This window comes from Nyctibius grandis, unplaced genomic scaffold (genome assembly GCF_013368605.1).
Source record: "Nyctibius grandis isolate bNycGra1 unplaced genomic scaffold, bNycGra1.pri scaffold_118_arrow_ctg1, whole genome shotgun sequence".
Taxonomy (NCBI): Eukaryota; Metazoa; Chordata; class Aves; order Nyctibiiformes; family Nyctibiidae; genus Nyctibius; species Nyctibius grandis.
This window is the reverse complement of record NW_027167492.1, coordinates 1-18,159: the sequence shown is the minus strand read 5'-3', so window position 1 is coordinate 18,159 and position 18,159 is coordinate 1. Positions and strand designations below refer to the sequence as shown.

The 18,159-nt window shown below is 65.8% G+C and overlaps 1 protein-coding gene across 1 annotated transcript; it reads left to right on the top strand.

Annotated features, from left to right (window-relative positions):
• Positions 1–3,278: 3,278 nt before the first annotated feature.
• Positions 3,279–17,877, top strand: TONSL (tonsoku like, DNA repair protein; the record flags this gene model as incomplete). The annotated part of the gene is made up of 21 exons (XM_068424573.1): positions 3,279–3,350; positions 3,945–4,040; positions 4,125–4,267; positions 4,344–4,545; positions 5,263–5,392; positions 7,432–7,603; positions 7,708–7,822; positions 9,509–9,654; positions 9,738–9,890; positions 11,243–11,368; positions 11,457–11,646; positions 12,480–12,544; positions 13,003–13,092; positions 13,198–13,270; positions 13,374–13,537; positions 13,608–13,755; positions 13,845–14,490; positions 14,603–14,753; positions 14,833–14,911; positions 16,618–16,925; positions 17,736–17,877. Coding segments are annotated over exons 1-21 (3,370 nt in total), but the record flags the coding sequence as incomplete, so codon positions are not given.
• Positions 17,878–18,159: the final 282 nt, after the last annotated feature.

Below are 18,159 nucleotides of genomic sequence, written 5' to 3'. Positions count from 1 at the left end.
TTTAACCAAGATTTGAAGGATTTTTTAAATCAAAATTTGAGGGGTTTATAAAATCAAAATTTGAGGGATTTTAAAATCAAAATTTGAGTTGTTTTTTAAAAGCGAAAATTAGAAGGGAATTTGTAACCAAAATTGAAGGGTTTTTTTTTTAAATCCAAATATGAGGGGATTTTTTGAAAACCAAAATTTGAGGGAATTTCTAACCAAAATTTGAGGTATTTTTTTTAACTGTAATTTGAAGGGTTTTTTTAAAACCAAAAGTTGAGGGTTTTTTAAAAATCAAAATTTGACTGGTTTTTTAAACCCAAAATTTGTGGGGAATTTCTAACCAAAATTGGAGGGTTTTTCTTTAAATCAAAATTTGAGGGATTTTTTTTAACCAGGATTTGAGGGGTTTTTTTAAATCAAAATTTGAGGGTTTTTAAGTCAAAATTCAAGGGTATTTCTAACCAAAATTTGACGTGTTTTTTTTTTTAACTGAAATTTGAGGGTTTTTTAAACCCAAAATTTGTGGGGAATTTCTAAGTGAAATTTGAGGGGTTTTTTTAAATTAAATTTGAGGGTTTTTAAAAATTCAAAATTTGAGAATTTTTAAAACTAAAATTTGACTCATTTTTTAAAACCAAAATTGGAGGGGAATTTGTAACCAAAATTGGAGGATTTTTTTAAACTAAAATTTGACCTTTTTTTTAACCAAAATTTGAGGGTATTTTGAAAACCAAAATTTGAGTTTTTTTTAAATCCAAATTTGAGGGAATTTTTTTAAAAACCAAAATTTGAGGGAATTTCTAACTGGAATTTGAGGGTTCTTTTTTAAAATCTAAATTTGAGGGTTTTTAAAACTGAACTTTGACCTTTTTTGATACCAAAATTTGAGAGGAATTTGTAACCAAAATTGGGTTTTTTTTAAAATCAAAATTTGAGGGGATTTTTAAACCTAAATTTGAGATTTTTTTTAAACAAAATTTGAGGGGTTTTAAATCAAAATTTGAGAGTTTTTTAAATCAAAATTTGAGAGTTTTTAAAATCAAAATTTGAGGGTTTTTAAAATCAAAATTTGAGAGTTTTTTAAATCAAAAATTGAGGGTTTTTAAAATCAAAATTTGAGGTTTTTTTAACAAAAATTTGAAGTTTTTTTTAAATCAAAATTTGAATTTGTTTTTCGAAATCAAAATTTGGGTTGTTTTTTTAAAACCAAAATTTGAGGGAATTTCTAACCAAAATTTGAGAATTTTGTTTTTAACCAAAACTTGAAGGTTTTTTTAAAATCAAAATTTGACTTTTTTTTAACCAAAATTTGAGGAATTTTTAGAAAATCAAAATTTGAGGGAATTTTTAACCAAAATTTGAGGTTTGGGGTTTTTTTAACCAAAATTTGAGGTTTTTTCTCTTTTTCCCCCAATTTGAGGGTTGGTCGGTTGTTTTTTTGCCCAAACTGGGAGGGATTTGCCCCCCCCCTCGTTAACGCGACGTTAATTATTACTGCAGTAAACTGGGGGGTCACCCCAGTGCTCCCAGTTTGGGGACACTTCGGGGACTGGTGTCCCCCCAGGGCCTGAGGGAGGGCGGGGGGGCGTGTATGGAGGATACTGGGGGCACTGGGTATACTGGGAGCACTGGGCCGGGTGTATGGGGGATACTGGGGGCACTGGGGATACTGGGCTGGGGGTTACTGGGGATACTGGGAGCACTGGGATGTGTGTATGGGGGATACTGGGGGCACTGGGCTGGGTGTATGGGGGATACTGGTAGCCCTGGGCTGGGGGTTACTGGGGACACTGGGAGATACTGGGCTGTGTGTATGGGGGATACTGGGGGCACTGGGCTGGGGGTTACTGGGGATACTGGGAGGCACTGGGCTGTGTGTATGGGGGATACTGGGGGCACTGGGCTGGGGGTTACTGGGGACACTGGGAGGCACTGGGCTGTGTGTATGGGGGATACTGGGGGCACTGGGCTGGGGGTTACTGGGGACACTGGGAGGCACTGGGCTGTGTGTATGGGGGATACTGGGGGCACTGGGCTGGGGGTTAATGGGGATACTGGGGACACTGGGCTGGGGGTTACTGGGGAAACTGGGAGGTTTTGGAGGATTACTGGAGAAACTGGACAGCCCTGGGCTGCGGGGTTGTGGGGGGTGGTGCTGGGAGTACTGGGAGGCACTGGGTGGGGGTTACTGGGAGCCATTGAGGTGCACTGGGGGTACTGGGAGCACCAGTGACGCTGAACTGGGATATCAGAGTGGGGGTACTGTGAGCACTGGGCTGTGTGGTGGCAGGGCTGGGATGGGGGGTACTGGGGCCATTGGGCTGGGGGTACTGGGAGCACTGGGGCCATTGGGCTGGGGAGTACTGGGAGCACTGGAGCCACTGGGCTGGGGGTACTGGGAGCACTGGGGCCATTGGGCTGTGGGGTACTGGGAGCGCTGGGGGTACTGGGAGCACTGGGAGCTACTGGAGTGCATTGGGGGATACTGGGTAGCACTGGGAGCTACTGGAGTGCATTGGGTGGTACTGGGAGCACTGGGGCCACTGGGCTGCGGGATACTGGGGAGCACTGGGAGCTACTGGAGTGCAATGGGGGGTGCTGGGAGATGCTGGGAAGCACTGGGAGCTACTGGCATGTACTGGGCTGGGGGTACTGGGGAGGATTGGGGTATACTGGGGGATACTGGGGGGCACTGGGAGCTACTGGAGTGCACTGGGGGATACTGGGAGCACTGGGACCACTGGGCTGGGAGATACTGGGGGATACTGGGGAGCACTGGGAGCTACTGGAGTGCACTGGGGGATACCGGGGAGCACTGGGAGATACTGGGAGCTACTGGAGTGTACTGGGAGCACTGGGGCCGTTGGGCTGGGGGGTTACTGGGAGCTACTGGAGTACATTGGGTGGTACTGGGAGCATTGGGAGCACTGGGAGCTACTGGAGTGCACTGGGAGATACTGGGAGCTACTGGAGTGTACTGGGAGCACTGGGGCCGTTGGGCTGGGGGGTTACTGGGAGCACTGGGAGCTACTGGGCCTGCGGGCAGTGCTTGGGGGGCACTGGGAGCAGCGGCCGGAGGTACTGGTGGCACTGGGAGCACTGGGGGCGGTGGGCGGGTCCGCCACCTTCCCAGCATCCCCCGCGGCCGGCGGCGACCGGTAGTCCCCACCCAGGGGGCGGGACCTACTCACGTTAGCCAATAGAAGCGGCGATCCTCCTCCTTTCCCCGCGCGGATTGGTGCAGCGGGGCGGCGCGCGGGCCAATGGGGGCGGCGGGGCGGGGCCGGCGGCGCTCGGCGGGCTCCTGAAGCGGCGGCGGCGGCGGCGGGGGATGAGCGCGGAGGGGGCGCGGGAGATCCGCCGTGAGTCGGGGCCTACGCGGGGCCTACACCGGCCGGCAGGGGCCTACACCGCCCTGCGGAGGCCTACGCGGGCCTGCAGGGGCCTACGCGGGCCTACACCGGCTTGCGGGGGCCTACGCGGGCCTGCAGGGGCCTGCACCGGCCGACAGGGGCCTGCGGGGGCCTACGCGGGCCTACAGGGGCCTACACCGGCCTGCGGGGGCCTACGCGGGCCCTCGGAGCCTCTCCGCGCCCCCTCGGCCCGGGGCCCCCCACAGACCCTCGCTCCCGGCCCTGCGGGGCCTCCTCAGGCGGCCCCTCACGTTCCCCCCCGCCTTCTCCCTCATGCCCCCCCCCCAGCCCCTCGGTGCTCCCCCCCGTTCCCAGCCCCCTCCCCATGGGGTGACCCCCCTCACCCCCCCGCCTCAGGCCCCCCTCGTCTGGGGGGGACGGGACACCGGTGGGGCTCCAGAACCTTCCTCCAGGCTTAGAGGGTTCTGTGCTGGGCACAGGCTGGTTTGGGGGGGTCCCAGGGGTTCCCCAGCAGCCCTGGGGTGTGTTGGGGTCCACATGGGTGCGGGGGTGTCACCAGGCTGAACCCCCCCGACCCCCCAGAGCTGCAGAAGGCGAAGGAGAAGGCCCAGCGCAGCGGGAACCTGGTGGAAGAGGCGGCGCTTTGTAACCAGCTGGGGGAGATTTTGGCCAGCCATGGTGCGTCCCCCACCCCGCCAGGGTATGTAGGAAGCCCCCCCCCACCTCTGACAGTGTCCCCCCCCCGCCCCGTGTCACCGGCAGGACGCTACGAGGAGGCTCTGGAGGAGCACCGGCAGGAGCTGCGGTTGCTGGAGGGGGCCGGCGACAGCATCGGCTGCGCCGTGGCTCACCGCAAGATCGGCGAGCGCCTGGCCGAGCTGGAGAGCTACGAGGCGGCGCTGCAAGTGGGTCTGGTTCTTAGAGGGGGGGGGGGGGGTCTGGGGAGGGGTCTGAGTGTCTGTCCCCCCCCCCCCACCACAGCACCAACACCAGCACCTGGAGCTGGCGCGGTCGCTGGCGGACGACACGGAGCAGCAACGAGCCTGGGCCACCATTGGCCGCACGCACATGTTCATCGCCGAGAGCGGCTCGCCGGGGGGGGAGGAGGCGGCGGGGCCGGCGCTGCGTGAGGCCGAGCGGGCGTTTCGCACCAGCCTGGCCATCGTGGAGGAGAGGCTGGAGGGTGAGAGGGTGCTGGGTGACGCCGGAGGGGATCGAGGGGCTGAGGGCACGGGGTGAGGGGCAACAAGGGCAAGTGGGGTCGTGCCCGTGGGGCACAACAGCCCCCCGCAGCGCTACAGGGTGGGGGAGAGGGGGTGGGAAGTGCCTGGTGGGAAAGGAGCTGGGGGTGTTGGTCGGTGGGGGCTGGATGTGAGCCAGCAGCGTGCCCAGGTGGCCACCAGCATCCTGGCTTGTACCAGCACTAGTGTGGCCAGCAGGACCAGGGCAGGGATTGGCACTGGTGAGGCCGCACCTCGAATCCTGGGGGCAGTTTTGGGCCCCTCACGACAAGCAAGACCTTGAGGTGCTGGAGCGAGTCCAGAGAAGGGCAACGGGGCTGGGGAAGGGTCTGGAGCACAAGTGTGATGGGGAGCGGCTGAGGGACCTGGGGGGGTTTAGCCTGGAGAAAAGGAGGCTGAGGGGAGACCTTCTGGCCTCAGGTTGCCCCAGGGGAGGGTTAGGTTGGAGATCAGGGACAATTTCTTCCTGGAAAGGGTTGTCAAGCGCTGGCACAGGCTGCCCAGGGCAGTGGTGGAGTCCCCATCCCTGGGGGGATTTCAAAGCCATGTAGATGTGGTGCTGAGGGCCGCGGGCTAGTGGTGGCCTTGGCAGTGCTGGGTGGCCTCGCTGACCCTACAGCTCCTCCCCACCCCAACCCATCCCCCGTTCTCCCCCGCAGGGGCCGTGCCGGGCCGGGAGCTGAGGGAGATGCGGACCCGCCTCTACCTGAACTTGGCCTTGGTCTACGACAGCCTCAAGGCCGCGCCCAAGCGCGACGAGTACATCAAGAGAAGCATCTTCCTGGCTGAGTAAGGAGGGGGGGGGAGCCACGGGGGTCCCAGTGGGCTCCCAGTGAGCTCTGGGGGGGTCCCGGTGAGCTCTGGGGGGGTCCCGGTGAGCTCTGGGGGGTCCCGGTGAGCTTTAGGGGATCCCAGTGAGCTCCCAGGTGTCCCGGTGAGCTCTGGGGGGTCCCGGTGATCTCTGGGGGGATCCCGGTGAGCTCCCAGTGAGCTCTGGGGGGTCCCGGTGAGCTCCTGGTGAGCTCTGGGGGGTCCTGGTGAGCTCTGGGGGGGTCCCAGTGAGCTGCAGGGGATCCCAGTGAGCTCTGAGGGGTCCCAGTGAGCTCTGGGGGGTCCCGGTGAGCTCCGGGGGGGTCTTGGTGAGCTCCCAGTGAGTTCTGGGGGGGTCCCGGTGATCTCCCAGGGATCCCAGTGAGCTCTGGGGGTTCCCAGTGAGTTCCCAGTGAGCTCTGGGGGGGTCCTGGTGAGCTCCGGGGAATCCCAGTGAGCTCTGGGGGGGTCCCGGTGAGCTTTAGGGGATCCCAGTGAGCTCCCAGGTGTCCTGGTGAGCTCTGGGGGGGTCCCAGTGATCTCTGGGGGGTCCCAGTGAGCTCCTGGTGAGCTCTAGGGGGTCCCAGTGAGCTCCCAGTGAGCTCTGGGGGGGTCCCAGTGATCTCGTAGGGATCCCAGTGAGCTCTGGGTGGTCCCAGAGGGATCCCAGTGAGCTCCTGGGGGGGTTCCAGTGAGCTCTGGGGGGTCCCGGTGAGCTTTAGGGGGTCCGAGTGAGCTCCCAGGTGTCCCGGTGAGCTCTGGGGGGTCCTGGTGAGCTCCAGGGGATCCTGGTGAGCTCCTGGTGAGCTCTGGGGGGGTCCCAGTGAGCTCTGGGGGGATCCCAGTGAGCTCTGGGGGGGGTCCTGGTGAGCTTCTGGGGGGTCCCAGTGAGCTCTGGGGGGGTCCCAGTGAGCTCCGGGGGGTCCCAGTGTGCTCTGGGGGGGTCCCAGTGAGCTCTGGGGGGGTCTTGGTGAGCTCCCAGTGAGTTCTGGGGGGTCCCGGTGATCTCCCAGGGATCCCAGTGAGCTCTGGGGGTTCCCAGTGAGTTCCCAGTGAGCTCCGGGGGGGTCCTGGTGAGCTCCGGGGAATCCCAGTGAGCTCTGGGGGGGTCCCGGTGAGCTCCGGGGAATCCCAGTGAGCTCTGGGGGGGTCCCGGTGAGCTTTAGGGGGATCCCAGTGAGCTCCCAGGTGTCCCGGTGAGCTCTGGGGGGGTCCCAGTGATCTCTGGGGGGATCCTGGTGAGCTCCCAGTGAGTTCTGGGGGGGTCCCGGTGAGCTCTGGGGGGGTCCCAGTGATCTCTGGGGGGATCCTGGTGAGCTCCCAGTGAGCTCTGGGGGGGTCCCGGTGAGCTTTAGGGGATCACAGTGAGCTCCCAGGTGTCCTGGTGAGCTCTGGGGGGGTCCCAGTGATCTCTGGGGGGTCCCAGTGAGCTCCTGGTGAGCTCTAGGGGGTCTCAGTGAGCTCCCAGTGAGCTCTGGGGGGGTCCCAGTGAGCTCTGGGGGGTCCCAGTGAGCTCCTGGTGAGCTCTAGGGGGTCCCAGTGATCTCCCAGGGATCCCAGTGAGCTCTGGGGGGTCCCAGTGAGCTCCCAGTGAGCTCTGGGGGGGTCCCAGTGAGCTCTGGGGGGTCCCGGTGAGCTCTGGGGGGGTCTTGGTGAGCTCCCAGTGAGTTCTGGGGGGGTCCCGGTGATCTCCCAGGGATCCCAGTGAGCTCTGGGGGTTCCCAGTGAGTTCCCAGTGAGCTCTGGGGGGGTCCTGGTGAGCTCCGGAGAATCCCAGTGAGCTCTGGGGGGGGTCCCGGTGAGCTTTAGGGGATCCCAGTGAGCTCCCAGGTGTCCTGGTGAGCTCTGGGGGGGTCCCGGTGAGCTCTGGGGGGGTCCTGGTGAGCTCCTGGTGAGCTCTGGGGGGTCCCAGTGAGCTCTGGGCAGTCCCAGTGAGCTCTGGGGGGGTCCCGGTGAGCTCCAGGGGGTCCCGGCGAGCTCCCGGTGAGCGCGGGACACCGACACGGCTCCGGCGGCAGGCAGGGCCGGCTGGACGAGGACCTTTACCGCGCTTACTTCAACCTGGGCAGCATCCGGCTGCGCGAGGGCGAGCCCTCGGGGGCCCTGCGCTGCCTGGCCCGGGCCCGCGACTGCGCCCGCAGGCTCCGGGAGAAGGCGCTGGAGAGCGAGTGCTGCGGCGCCACGGGGCAGGTGGGTGCTTGAGGGGGGGGGTGGACCCCCCTCGGTGTGTCCCTCCTGGTGACGTTTGTCCCCTCCTGGTGATGTTTGTGTCCCCCCCCCCCGTTGTCACCCAGGTGCTGCTGAGCCTGGGGGACTTCGCGGCGGCCAAGCGGGCGCTGAGGCAGGCCCACGCGCTGGGCTCCCGGCAGCCCTGGCAGCGGGAGCTCGTGCGCGCCAACCTGCGCTACGGTGAGCGGGGACGGGGCACCGGGGGGGGGGGACGGTGTCCCCAGGGGGAGGATGATGTCCCCAGGGCAGAGATGGTGTCCCCAGGAGCAGGATGGTGTCCCCAGGGGTGGGATAATGTCCCCAGGGGTGGGTAGGTGTCCTTAGGAGCAGCACGGTGTCCCCAGGGGTAGGATAATTTCTCCAGGGGTAGGATAATGTCCCCAGGGGTGGGTAGGTGTCCCCTGGGGCAGGATGATGTCCCCAGGGGTGGGTAGGTGTCCCCAGGAGTAAGATGTCCCCAAGGGTGGGACAGTGTACCCAGGGAAGAGACCATGTCCCCAGGAGCAGGATGATGTCCCCAGGAGTGGGTAGGTGTCCCCAGGGGCGGGACGATGTCCCCATGGGTGGGATAATGTCCCCAGGGGTGGGTAGGTGTCCCCAGGGGCGAGACGTTGTCCCCAGGGGCAGAATGATGTCCCCAGGGGCGGGATAATGTCCCCAGGGGTGGGTAGGTGTCCCCAGGGGCAGGATGGTGTCCCCAGGGGCGGGCAGGTGTCCCCAGGGGCAGGACGATGTCCCCAGGGGAGAGACGTTGTCCCCAGGAGCAGGATGATGTCCCCAGGGGTGGGATAATGTCCCCCGGGGTGGGATAATGTCCCCAGGGGTGGGTAGGTGTCCTCAGGAGCAGAATGGTGTCCCCAGGGATAGGATAATGTCCCCAGGAGCAGGACGGTGTCCCCAGGGGCAGGACAATGTCCCCAGGGGTGGGATGGTGTCCCCAGGGGTGAGAGTCTGTACCCAGGGGTAGGACAGTGTCTCCAGGGAAGAGACCATGTCCCCAGGGGTGGGATAGTGTCCCCAGGGGAGAGACCATGTCCCCAGGGGCAGGACGATGTCCCCAGGGGCGGGACAGTGTCCCCAGGGGCGGGACAGTGTCCCCAGGGGTGGGTAGGTGTCCCCAGGGGCGGGACAGTGTCCCCAGGGGTGGGTAGGTGTCCCCAGGGGCAGGACGATGTCCCCGGGGGGGGACAGTGTCCCCAGGGGCAGGACGATGTCCCCAGGGGAGAGACCATGTCCCCAGGGGTGGGACAGTGTCCCCAGGGGGGGGACAGCATCCCCAGAGGAGGGACGGCGTCCCCAGGGGTAGGATGATGTCCCCAAGGGTGGGACACTGTGTCCAGGGGCGAGACCATGTCCTCAGGGGCAGGTTGATGTCCCCAGGGGTGAGATAATGTCCCCAGGGGTGAGATAATGTCCCCAGGGGTGAGATAATATCCCCAGGGGTGGGGAGGTGTCCTCAGGGGCAGGATGGTGTCCCCAGGGGTAGGACAGTGTCCCCAGGGGTAGGACAGTGTCCCCAGGGGCAGGACGATGTCCCCAGGGGCGAGACCATGTCCTCAGGGGCAGGTTGATGTCCCCAGGAGCAGGATGGTGTCCCCAGGGGTGAGATAATGTCTCCAGGGGTGGGCAGGTGTCCCCAGGGGTGGGCAGGTGTCCCCAGGAGCAGGATAATGTCCCCAGGAGCGGGATGGTGTCCCCAGCAGAGGTACAATGGCCCAGGGGGCCACCAGACCCCCTGGCTCTGCCCCGTCCCCTCCCGGGCTGCCGCGGCTCAGGGCTGCGACGACCCCGGTGCCACTCGAGGGGACACCGAGCCCCTCCGTGGGGGTGGCTCCGGGGGACATGCCCCACTTGTCCCCCCCGCAGCCACCAAGGTGACGCGGCTGCAGGAGGCTCTGGAGGAGGCGGCGGCCAGCGACCCGCCGGCGGCACTAGCCCTCTGCGAGCAGCTCGGGGACACCTTCTCCAGGCACGGCGACTACGGCCGGGCCGTGGACTACTACCAGCGGCAGGTGACATGGCGGGGGGACACCAGGGAGGGCTTTGGGGGGGTCCTGGGGGGCTGTCCCCACTCACAGGGGGTCCCGGGGGGCAGCTGAGCCTGGCCCAGGCGCTGGGGAGGCCGCCGGGGGAGCTGGCCATCATCCACGTCTCCTTGGCCACCACCTTTGGGGACCTGAAGGACCACGCGCGAGCCCTGCACCACTACCGGGAGGAGCTGGCCCTGCACCGGGGCGACGCGCTGGAGGTGAGGGGGGGGCTCGGGGGGGGTCTGAGGGGCTCCCCAGGTCCTTAGGGGGGCTACTTGGGTCCTTAGGGGGGCTACTTGGGTCCTTGGGCTCTGTGGGTCCTTGGGGGGCTCTGTGGGTCCTTGGGGGGCTCTTTGGGTCCTTAGGGGGCTACTTGGGTCTTTAGGGGGCTCTTTGGGTCCCTGAGGGGCTACTTGGGTCCTTGGGGGGCTCTTTGGGTCCTTGGGGGGCTCTTTGGGTCCTTGGGGGACTATTTGGGTCCTTAGGGGGCTACTTGGGTCTTTAGGGGGGCTCTTTGGGTCCTTAGGGGGCTCCTTGGGTCTTTAGGGGGCTCCTTGGGTCCTTAGGGGGCTCTTTGGGTCCTTGGGGGGGCTACTTGGGTCCTTAGGGGGCTCCCCAGGTCCTTAGGGGGGCTCTTTGGGTCCCTGGGGGGCTCTTTGGGTCCTTAGGGGGGCTACTTGGGTCCTTTGCGGGGCTCTTTGGGTCCCTGGGGGGCTACTTGGGTCCTTAGGGGGCTCTTCGGGTCCATGGGGGGCTACTTGGGTCCTTAGGGGGCTACTTGGGTCTTTAGGGGGGCTCTTTGGGTCCCTGGGGGGCTCTTTGGGTCTTTAGGGGGCTCCCCAGGTCCTTAGGGGGCTACTTGGGTCTTTAGGGGGGCTCTTTGGGTCCTTAGGGGGCTCTTTGGGTCTTTAGGGGGGCTACTTGGGTCTTTAGGGGTCTCTTTGGGTCCTTGGGGGCTCCTTGGGTCCTTGGGGGGCTACTTGGGTCTTTAGGGGGGCTCTTTGGGTCCTTGGGGGGCTACTTGGGTCTTTAGGGGGGCTCTTTGGGTCCTTAGGGGACTACTTGGGTCCTTGGGGGGGCTACTTGGGTCCTTAGGGGGCTCTTGGGGTCCTTAGGGGGCTACTTGGGTCTTTAGGGGGGCTCTTTGGGTCCCTGGGGGGCTCTTTGGGTCCATGTGGGGCTACTTGGTCTTTAGGGGGGCTCTGTGGGTCCTTGGGGGGCTCTTTGGGTCTTTAGGGGGGCTCTTTGGGTCCTTAGGGGGCTACTTGGGTCTTTAGGGGGCTACTTGGGTCTTTAGGGGGCTCTTTGGGTCCTTGTGGGGCTCTTTGGGTGCTTAGGGGGGCTACTTGGGTCTTTAGGGGGCTACTTGGGTCCCTGGGGGGCTCTTGGGGTCTTTAGGGGCCTCTTGGGGTCCTTGGGGGGCTCTTGGGGTCCTTAGGGGGCTACTTGGGTCCCTGGGGGGTCCGTGGCTCAGTGTGGGACCCCTGTGGCTCGGTGTGGGACCCCCATGTCCCCTGGGGGGGGGTCCATGCCCCCCACCCCGTGCCAGGCCCTGACCCCGTCCCCGCAGGAGGCCAAGACGTGGCTCAACGTGGCGCTGGCCATGGAGGAGGCGGGCGAGCCCCCGGGCCAGCTCCGGCCCTGCCTCAGCACCGCGCTGGAGCGGGCCCAGGTGGCCGGAGACCCCCGGCTGCAGGTGAGGGGGGGGCACAGGGACCCCCATAACCCCCCCACCCACCCCCACTGACCTTCCTCCTCCTCCTCCTCCTCCTCTCCCTTGGCAGCGGCAGATCCTGCGGCGCCTGCGCTCGGTGCAGCTCAGGGACGGGGACACCGAGGGGGCCGCGGCCACCGGGGAGAGGCTGGGGGGGGTGGGGGGGGCGGGGGGGGGCGAGGAGGAGGAGGAGGAGGAAGAGGAAGAGGAGGAAGAGGAGGCGCAGGAGGAGGAGAGCGAGCTGGAGCTGTCGGAGAGCGGTGAGGGGGGTTGGGGGGTTCCCCGTGGGGTTTGGAGGGGCGCTGGGGGGGTCCCCATGGGGTTGGGGGGGTCTCATGGGGGTTGGGGGGCTCAGGGGACACTGGGGGGGTCCCCATGGGATTGGGGGGGGTCCCCATGGGGTTGGGGGGGTCTCATGGGGTTTAGGGGGGCTCAGGGGACACTGGGGGGGGTCCCCATGGGGTTGGGAGGGTCTCTCATGGGGTTGGGAGGGCTCAGGGGACACTGGGGGGGTCCCCATGGGGTTGGGAGGGTCTCTCATGGGGTTGGGAGGGCTCAGGGGACACTGGGGGGGTCCCCATGGGGTTGGGAGGGTCTCTCATGGGGTTGGGAGGGCTCAGGGGACACTGGGGGGGTCCCCATGGGGTTGGGGGGTCTCATGGGGTTTCGGGGGGCTCAGGGGACACTGGGGGAGTCTCCATGGGGTTGGGGGGGTCCCCATGGGGTTGGGGGGGTCTCATGGGGTTTGGGGGGGCTCAGGGGACACTGGGGTGTCCCCATGGGGTTGGGGGGGTCCCCATGGGGTGGGGGGGTCCCAAATGGGGTTGGGGGGCTCAGGGGACACTGGGGGGGTCTCTCATGGGGTTTGGGGGGTGTCTCATGGGGTTGGGGGGTCCCCCATGGGGTGGGGGATCTCTCATGGGGTTGGGGGGGTCCCAAATGGGGTTGGGAGGCTCAGGGACACTGGGGGGGTCCTCATGGGGTTGGGGGGGTCCCAAATGGGGTTGGGGGGCTCAGGGGACACTGGGGGGTCCCCATGGGGTGGGGGGTCTCTCACGGGGTTGGGGGGGTCTCATGGGGGGGTCTTTTCTAGAGGGGGAGGAAGATGACCTCGATGGTTACAGCAAGAGCGTCCCGGGGCGGCGGCGGCTCAGCAAGGTGAGGGGCTGGGGGTGACCCCCCTGCACCCCCCAAAAAGGGTGGGGGGGCTCCCTCTTCCCATGACACCCCCAAAGAAGGGTGGGGGGTCTCCCCATGACACCCCTAAAGAGGGGTGGGGGGTCTCCCCCTTCCCCTGACACCCCCAAAGAAGGGTGGGGGTCACCCTATAACACCCCCAAAGAGGGGTGGGGGGTCTCCCCCTTCCCCTGTCACCCCCCAAAGAGGGTGGGGGGCTCCCTATGACACCCTTAAAGAGGGGTGGGGGGTCTCCCCCTTCCCCTGACACCCTAAAGAAGGGTGGGGGTCTCCCCATGACACCCCCAAAGAAGAGGGGGGGGGTCTCCCCCTTCCCCTGTCACCCCAAATAGGGTGGGGGGGGTCTCTTGGCTATCGAGGTGCACCCCTGGGGGGTCCCCATCACCCCCCCCCCACCCTTCTCCCCTGGGTGCCCCCAGTGGAACCGCCGCAACGAGCGGGGCGAGACCCCCCTGCACCGCGCCTGCATCGAGGGCGACCCGCGCCGGGTGCGCCTCCTCCTGGGGCAGGTGGGTGAGGGCCTGGGGGGGGGGTCCCCACACTGGGTGGGGTCCCCACATTGGGTGGGGGTCCCCAAACCCCCCTCCCACAACCCCCCACCCCTTTATTTCTAGGGGCACCCCCTGAACCCCCGCGATTACTGCGGCTGGACCCCCCTGCACGAGGCCTGCAACCACGGGCACCTGGGTGAGTAGGGGGGCACGGGACCCCCCTGAGACCCCCCCCCACCTCACTGTCACCCCCCCCCACCTCACTGTCACCTCCCCTTTGTCCCCGTGTCCCCTCGCAGAGATCGTGCGGCTCTTGCTGGAGCGGGGGGCGGCGCTGGACGACCCGGGGGGTCCCGGCTGCGAGGGCATCACCCCCCTCCACGACGCCCTCAGCTGCGGCCACTTCGAGGTGGCCGAGTTGTTGGTGCGCCGGGGAGCGTCGGTGACAGCCAGGAACGCCAAGGTGGGGACACCGGGGGACACCGGGGACGGGGGCCACCCCAGGAGAGCCGTAACCCCCCCCCCTCTTGTAGGGCCTGACCCCGCTGGGGACGCTGGAGGAGTGGGTGAGGAGCTACGGCGAGGAGCTGGACCAGGAGACGTGGCAGCGGTGCCGGGCCACCGAGCGGCTGCTCAGGGAGGTGACAGCGGTGACACCGGCGGTGACAGCAGCAGGAGGAGGTGGGACGCGGTGACACCGGGCACCCCGCCCCCCTCGGCGTGCTCTGGGGAGGGGGGGGGCTGAGGGTGCTGGTGTCCCCCCCCCGCAGCGCCGCCGCAGCTCTGCCAGGACGCGCCGGCGTCGGACGCCGAGAGCCAGGTGCCACCGGTGCCGGGGGACGGTGACGTGGTGGCGCTGAGGGCGGTGGCGAAGCGGCAGCGGGGGCTGGGGGAGTACGAAGCCACCGTGAGGGGTGTGGGCAGCGCCAGGGCCCTCCCGGGCACCGGCACCCGGCCCCCCGCCCCGCGCCCGGCGCTCATCCCGGCCGAGCAGTACCGGGAGGAGGAGGAGTGGCTCGAGGACGACCTCGGGGTGGCCCGGGGGGGCCGTAAGCGCCTGCGCCGCGACCCCCGAGAGCCGGTGACACCCTCGGGGGACGGCACCGAGCCGGAGAGCGACGGTGACACCCCCCCGCACCCCCCACCCCGGCACCGGGCACGGCGGCGCCAGAGCGTCCAGAGCCGCCTCACCGGGCTGGTGCGACGGAGCCCACCGGGACGCTGCCCCCCACCACCTCCCCCCTCCGAGGGGGCTGGGACCCCCCTCCCCGGTGAGGCTGAGGGCGAGGGGACCCCCCCGTGTCTCCCTGCGCCGGTACCGGTGCCAGCACCCGCCCCAGTGCCCACCCCAACGCCCACCCTCCGTGTGCGGGTGCGGATCCAGGACAACGTCTTCCTCATCCCCGTGCCCCAAAGGTAAGAGCTTTGCCCCCCTCTCCCTGTTACCCCCACCCCGTTACCCCCCTCCCCGTTATCCCCCCCACCCCGTTACCCCCCCCGGGGCTCACCGGTGCCGCGGTGGTGCCAGCGAGGGCCGTGCCGTGGGCTGGCTGGCGGAGCGGGCGGCCGAGCGCTACTACCAGACCTGCGGCTTGTTGCCCCGGCTCACCCTGAAGAAAGAAGGGGCTCTGCTGGCCCCCCAGGACCCCGTGGGGGACGTCCTGCAGAGCAACGAGGAGGTGAGACCCCCCCATCACGGACCCCCCCCGTGTCCCCCCGTGCCCGGTGACGCCGCCGGTGACGGTCGTGGCATCGCAGGTGCTGGCAGAGGTGCAGGGCTGGGACCTGCCGCCCTTGGCCGAGCGGTACCGCAGGGCTTGCCAGAGCCTGGCTCTTGGTGAGGACCCCCCGGGGACCCCCCATGTCACCTTGGGGACTGTCCCCAATGTGGGACAGGGCTGGGGGGTCCCCAAGAGGGTCTCAGGGGTCCCCAAGGAGGGCTCAGGGTTCCCAAGAGCGGTTGGGGGGTCCCCGAGGAGGGTTGGGGGGTCCCCAAGGAGGGTTGGGGGGTCCCCAAGGGGGGCTGGGGGGTCCCCAAGAGGGGCTGGGGCGTCCCCGAGGAGGGCTGGGGGGTCCCCAAGGAGGGCTGGGGGGTCCCCGAGGAGGGCTGGGGGGTCCCCAAGAGGGGCTGGGGAGTCCCCAAGAGGAGCTAGGGGGTCCCCAAGAGGAGCTGGGGTGTCCCCAAGAAGGGCTGGGGGGTCCCCGAGGGGGGCTGGGGGGTCCCCGAGGAGGGCTGGGGGGTCCCCAAGGGGGGCTCGGGGGTCCCTAAGAGGGGCTGGGATGGTCCCACGGGGGGCTCGGGTGTCCCAAGGGGGGCTGGGGGGTCCCTGAGGAGGCTTGAGGGTCCCCAGGGAGGGCTGGGGGGTCCCCAAGGAGGGCCAGGCTGTCACCAAGGAGGGCTGGGGGGTCCCCAAGAGGGGCTCAGGGGTCCCTGAGGAGGGCTGGGGGGTTCCCGAGGGGGACTCGGGGGTCCCCAAGAAGGGCTGGGGGGTCCCCAAGGGGTTCTGGGGGGTCCCTGAGGAGGCTTGAGGGTCCCCAGGGAGGGCTGGGGGGTCCCCAAGGGGGGCTGGAGGTTCCTCAAGGAGGGATGGGGGGTCCCCGAGGGGGGCTGGGGGGTCCCTAAGGAGGGCTCAGGGGTCCCCAAGGGGGGCTGGGGGGTCCCCAAGGGGGGCTGGGGGGTCCCCAAGAGGGGCTGGGGGGTCCCCAAAAGGGGCTCAGGGGTCCCTGAGGAGGGCTGGGGGGTCCCTGAGGAGGCTTGAGGGTCCCCAAGGGGGGCTGGGGGGTCCCCGAGGGGGGCTGGGGGGTCCCCAAGGAGGCTCGAGGGTCCCCAAGAGGGGCTCAGGGGTCCCCAAGGAGGGCTCAGGGTCCCCAAGAGCGGTTGGGGGTCCCTAAGGAGGGCTGGGGTGTCCCCAGGAGCAGCTCGAGGGTCCCCGAGGGGGGCTGGGGGGTCCCCAAGAGGGGCTGGGTGGTCCCCGAGGAGGCTCAGGGGTCCCCAAGGAGGGCTGGGGGGTCCCCAAGAGGGGCTCAGGGGTCCCCAAGGAGGGCTCAGGGTCCCCAAGAGCGGTTGGGGGTCCCTAAGGAGGGCTGGGGTGTCCCCAGGAGCAGCTCGAGGGTCCCCGAGGGGGGCTGGGGGGTCCCTGAGGGGGGCTGGGGGGTCCCCGGGGAGGGCTGGGGGGTCCCCGAGGAGGGCTGGGGGGTCCCCAAGAGGGGCTGGGTGGTCCCCGAGGAGGCTCAGGGGTCCCCAAGGAGGGCTGGGGGGTCCCCGAGGTGGGCTGGGGGGTCCCCGAGGAGGGGTGGGGGGTCCCTAAGGGGGGTTGGGGGTCCCTAAGAGGGTCTCGGGGGTCCCCCAGAGCAGCTCAGGGGTCCCCAAGAGGGGCTGAGGGTCCCCGAGGGCTGGGGGGTCCCCGAGGAGGGCTCAGGGGTCCCCAAGGAGGGATGGGGGGTCCCCAGGGAGGGCTGGAGTGTCCCCAAGGAGGGCTGGGGGTCCCCAAGCGAGGGGGGGGTGTCCCCAGGGCCCCCCCCAGCCCCCCCGTGTCCCGGCAGAGCCCCACCCGCTGGTGCTGAAGGTGACGGAGCTGCAGGAGCAGAGCGCGGCGCTGGGGGTGGGGGGGGGCCTGGCCCTGCGCCCCCCCCACGTCCCCCCGCTGCTCCGGGCCCTCAAGCTGCACGCGCCCCTGCGGCACCTCCGCCTGCGCGGCTGCGGGCTGCCCGACTCCGTGGCTACCGACCTGCTGGCCACGCTGGCCACCCTGCCCGCCCTCACCCTCCTCGACCTGGCCGGCAACCAGCTCAGCGCCCAGGGGCTGCGGGACCTCCTGCCCCGGCCCCCCGGCACCGCCGGCGCCTTCCAGGTGGGGCTGGGGGGGACACGGGGGGGACACCCCTGCCCTGGCCCCTAAACCTCAGCCTTGGCTCCTAAATCTCAGCCTTGGCCCCTAAATCTCAGCCTTGGCCCCTAAACCCCTGCCCTGGCCTCTAAACCTCTGCCCTGGCCCCTAAACCTCTGCCTTGGCTTCTAAACCCCTGCCTTGGCCCCTAAACCCCTGCCTTGGCCCCTAAACCCCTGCCTTGGCCCCTAAACCTCAGCCTTGATCCCTAAACCCCTGCCTTGGCCCCTAAACCCCTGCCTTGGCTCCTAAACCTCAGCCTTGGCCCCTAAACCCCTGCCTTGGCCCCTAAACCCCTGCCTTGGCCCCTAAACCCCTGCCTTGGCCCCTAAACCTCAGCCTTGATCCCTGAACCCCTGCCTTGGCCCCTAAACCCCTGCCTTGGCCCCTAAACCTCTTCCTTGGCCCCTAAACCTCTGCCTTGGCCCCTAAACCTCTGCCTTGGCCCCTAAACCTCTGCCCTGTCCCCTAAACCTCAGCCTTGGCCCCTAAACCTCTGCCCTGGCCCCTAAACCCCTGCCTTGGCTCCTAAACCTCTACCTTGGCCCCTAAACCTCTGCCTCGGCCCCTAAACCTCTTCCTCGGCCCCTAAACCTCTTCCTTGGCCCCTAAATCTCTGCCTTGGCCCCTAAACCTCAGCCTTGGCCCCTAAACCTCAGCCTTGGCCCCTAAACCTCAGCCCTGGCCCTTAAACCTCAGCCTTGGCCCCTAAACCTCCTCCTAAACCTCTTCCTCCTCCCCTAACCCCTCGCCTGTCCCCTAATCCCCCGCCAGAGCCTCCAAGAGCTCGACCTGAGCCTGAACCCGCTGGGCGACGCCGCCTGCGGGCCCCTGGCCCAGCTCCTCCGGTCCTGCCCCGCGCTCACCGCCCTGCGCCTGCGCGCCTGCGGCTTCACCACCGCCTTCGCCCTCCCCGGTAAGGCACCGCAAGGCCCCGGAGGCACCGTAAGGCCTCGGAGGCCCCGGTAGGCCCCGTGGCACTGCAAGGCCCCGGTAGGCCCCGGTGGCACCGTAAGGCCCTCCAAGGCCCCGGTGGGCCCTGGTGGCACCGTAAGGCCTCAGCGGCACCGTAAGGCCCCGGTAGGCACTGTAAGGCCCCGGTGGCACCGTAAGGCCCCACAAGGCCCTGGTGGCACCACAAGGCCTCGGCGGCCCCGCAAGGCCCCACAAGGCTCCGGCGGCACTACAAGGCCCCGGT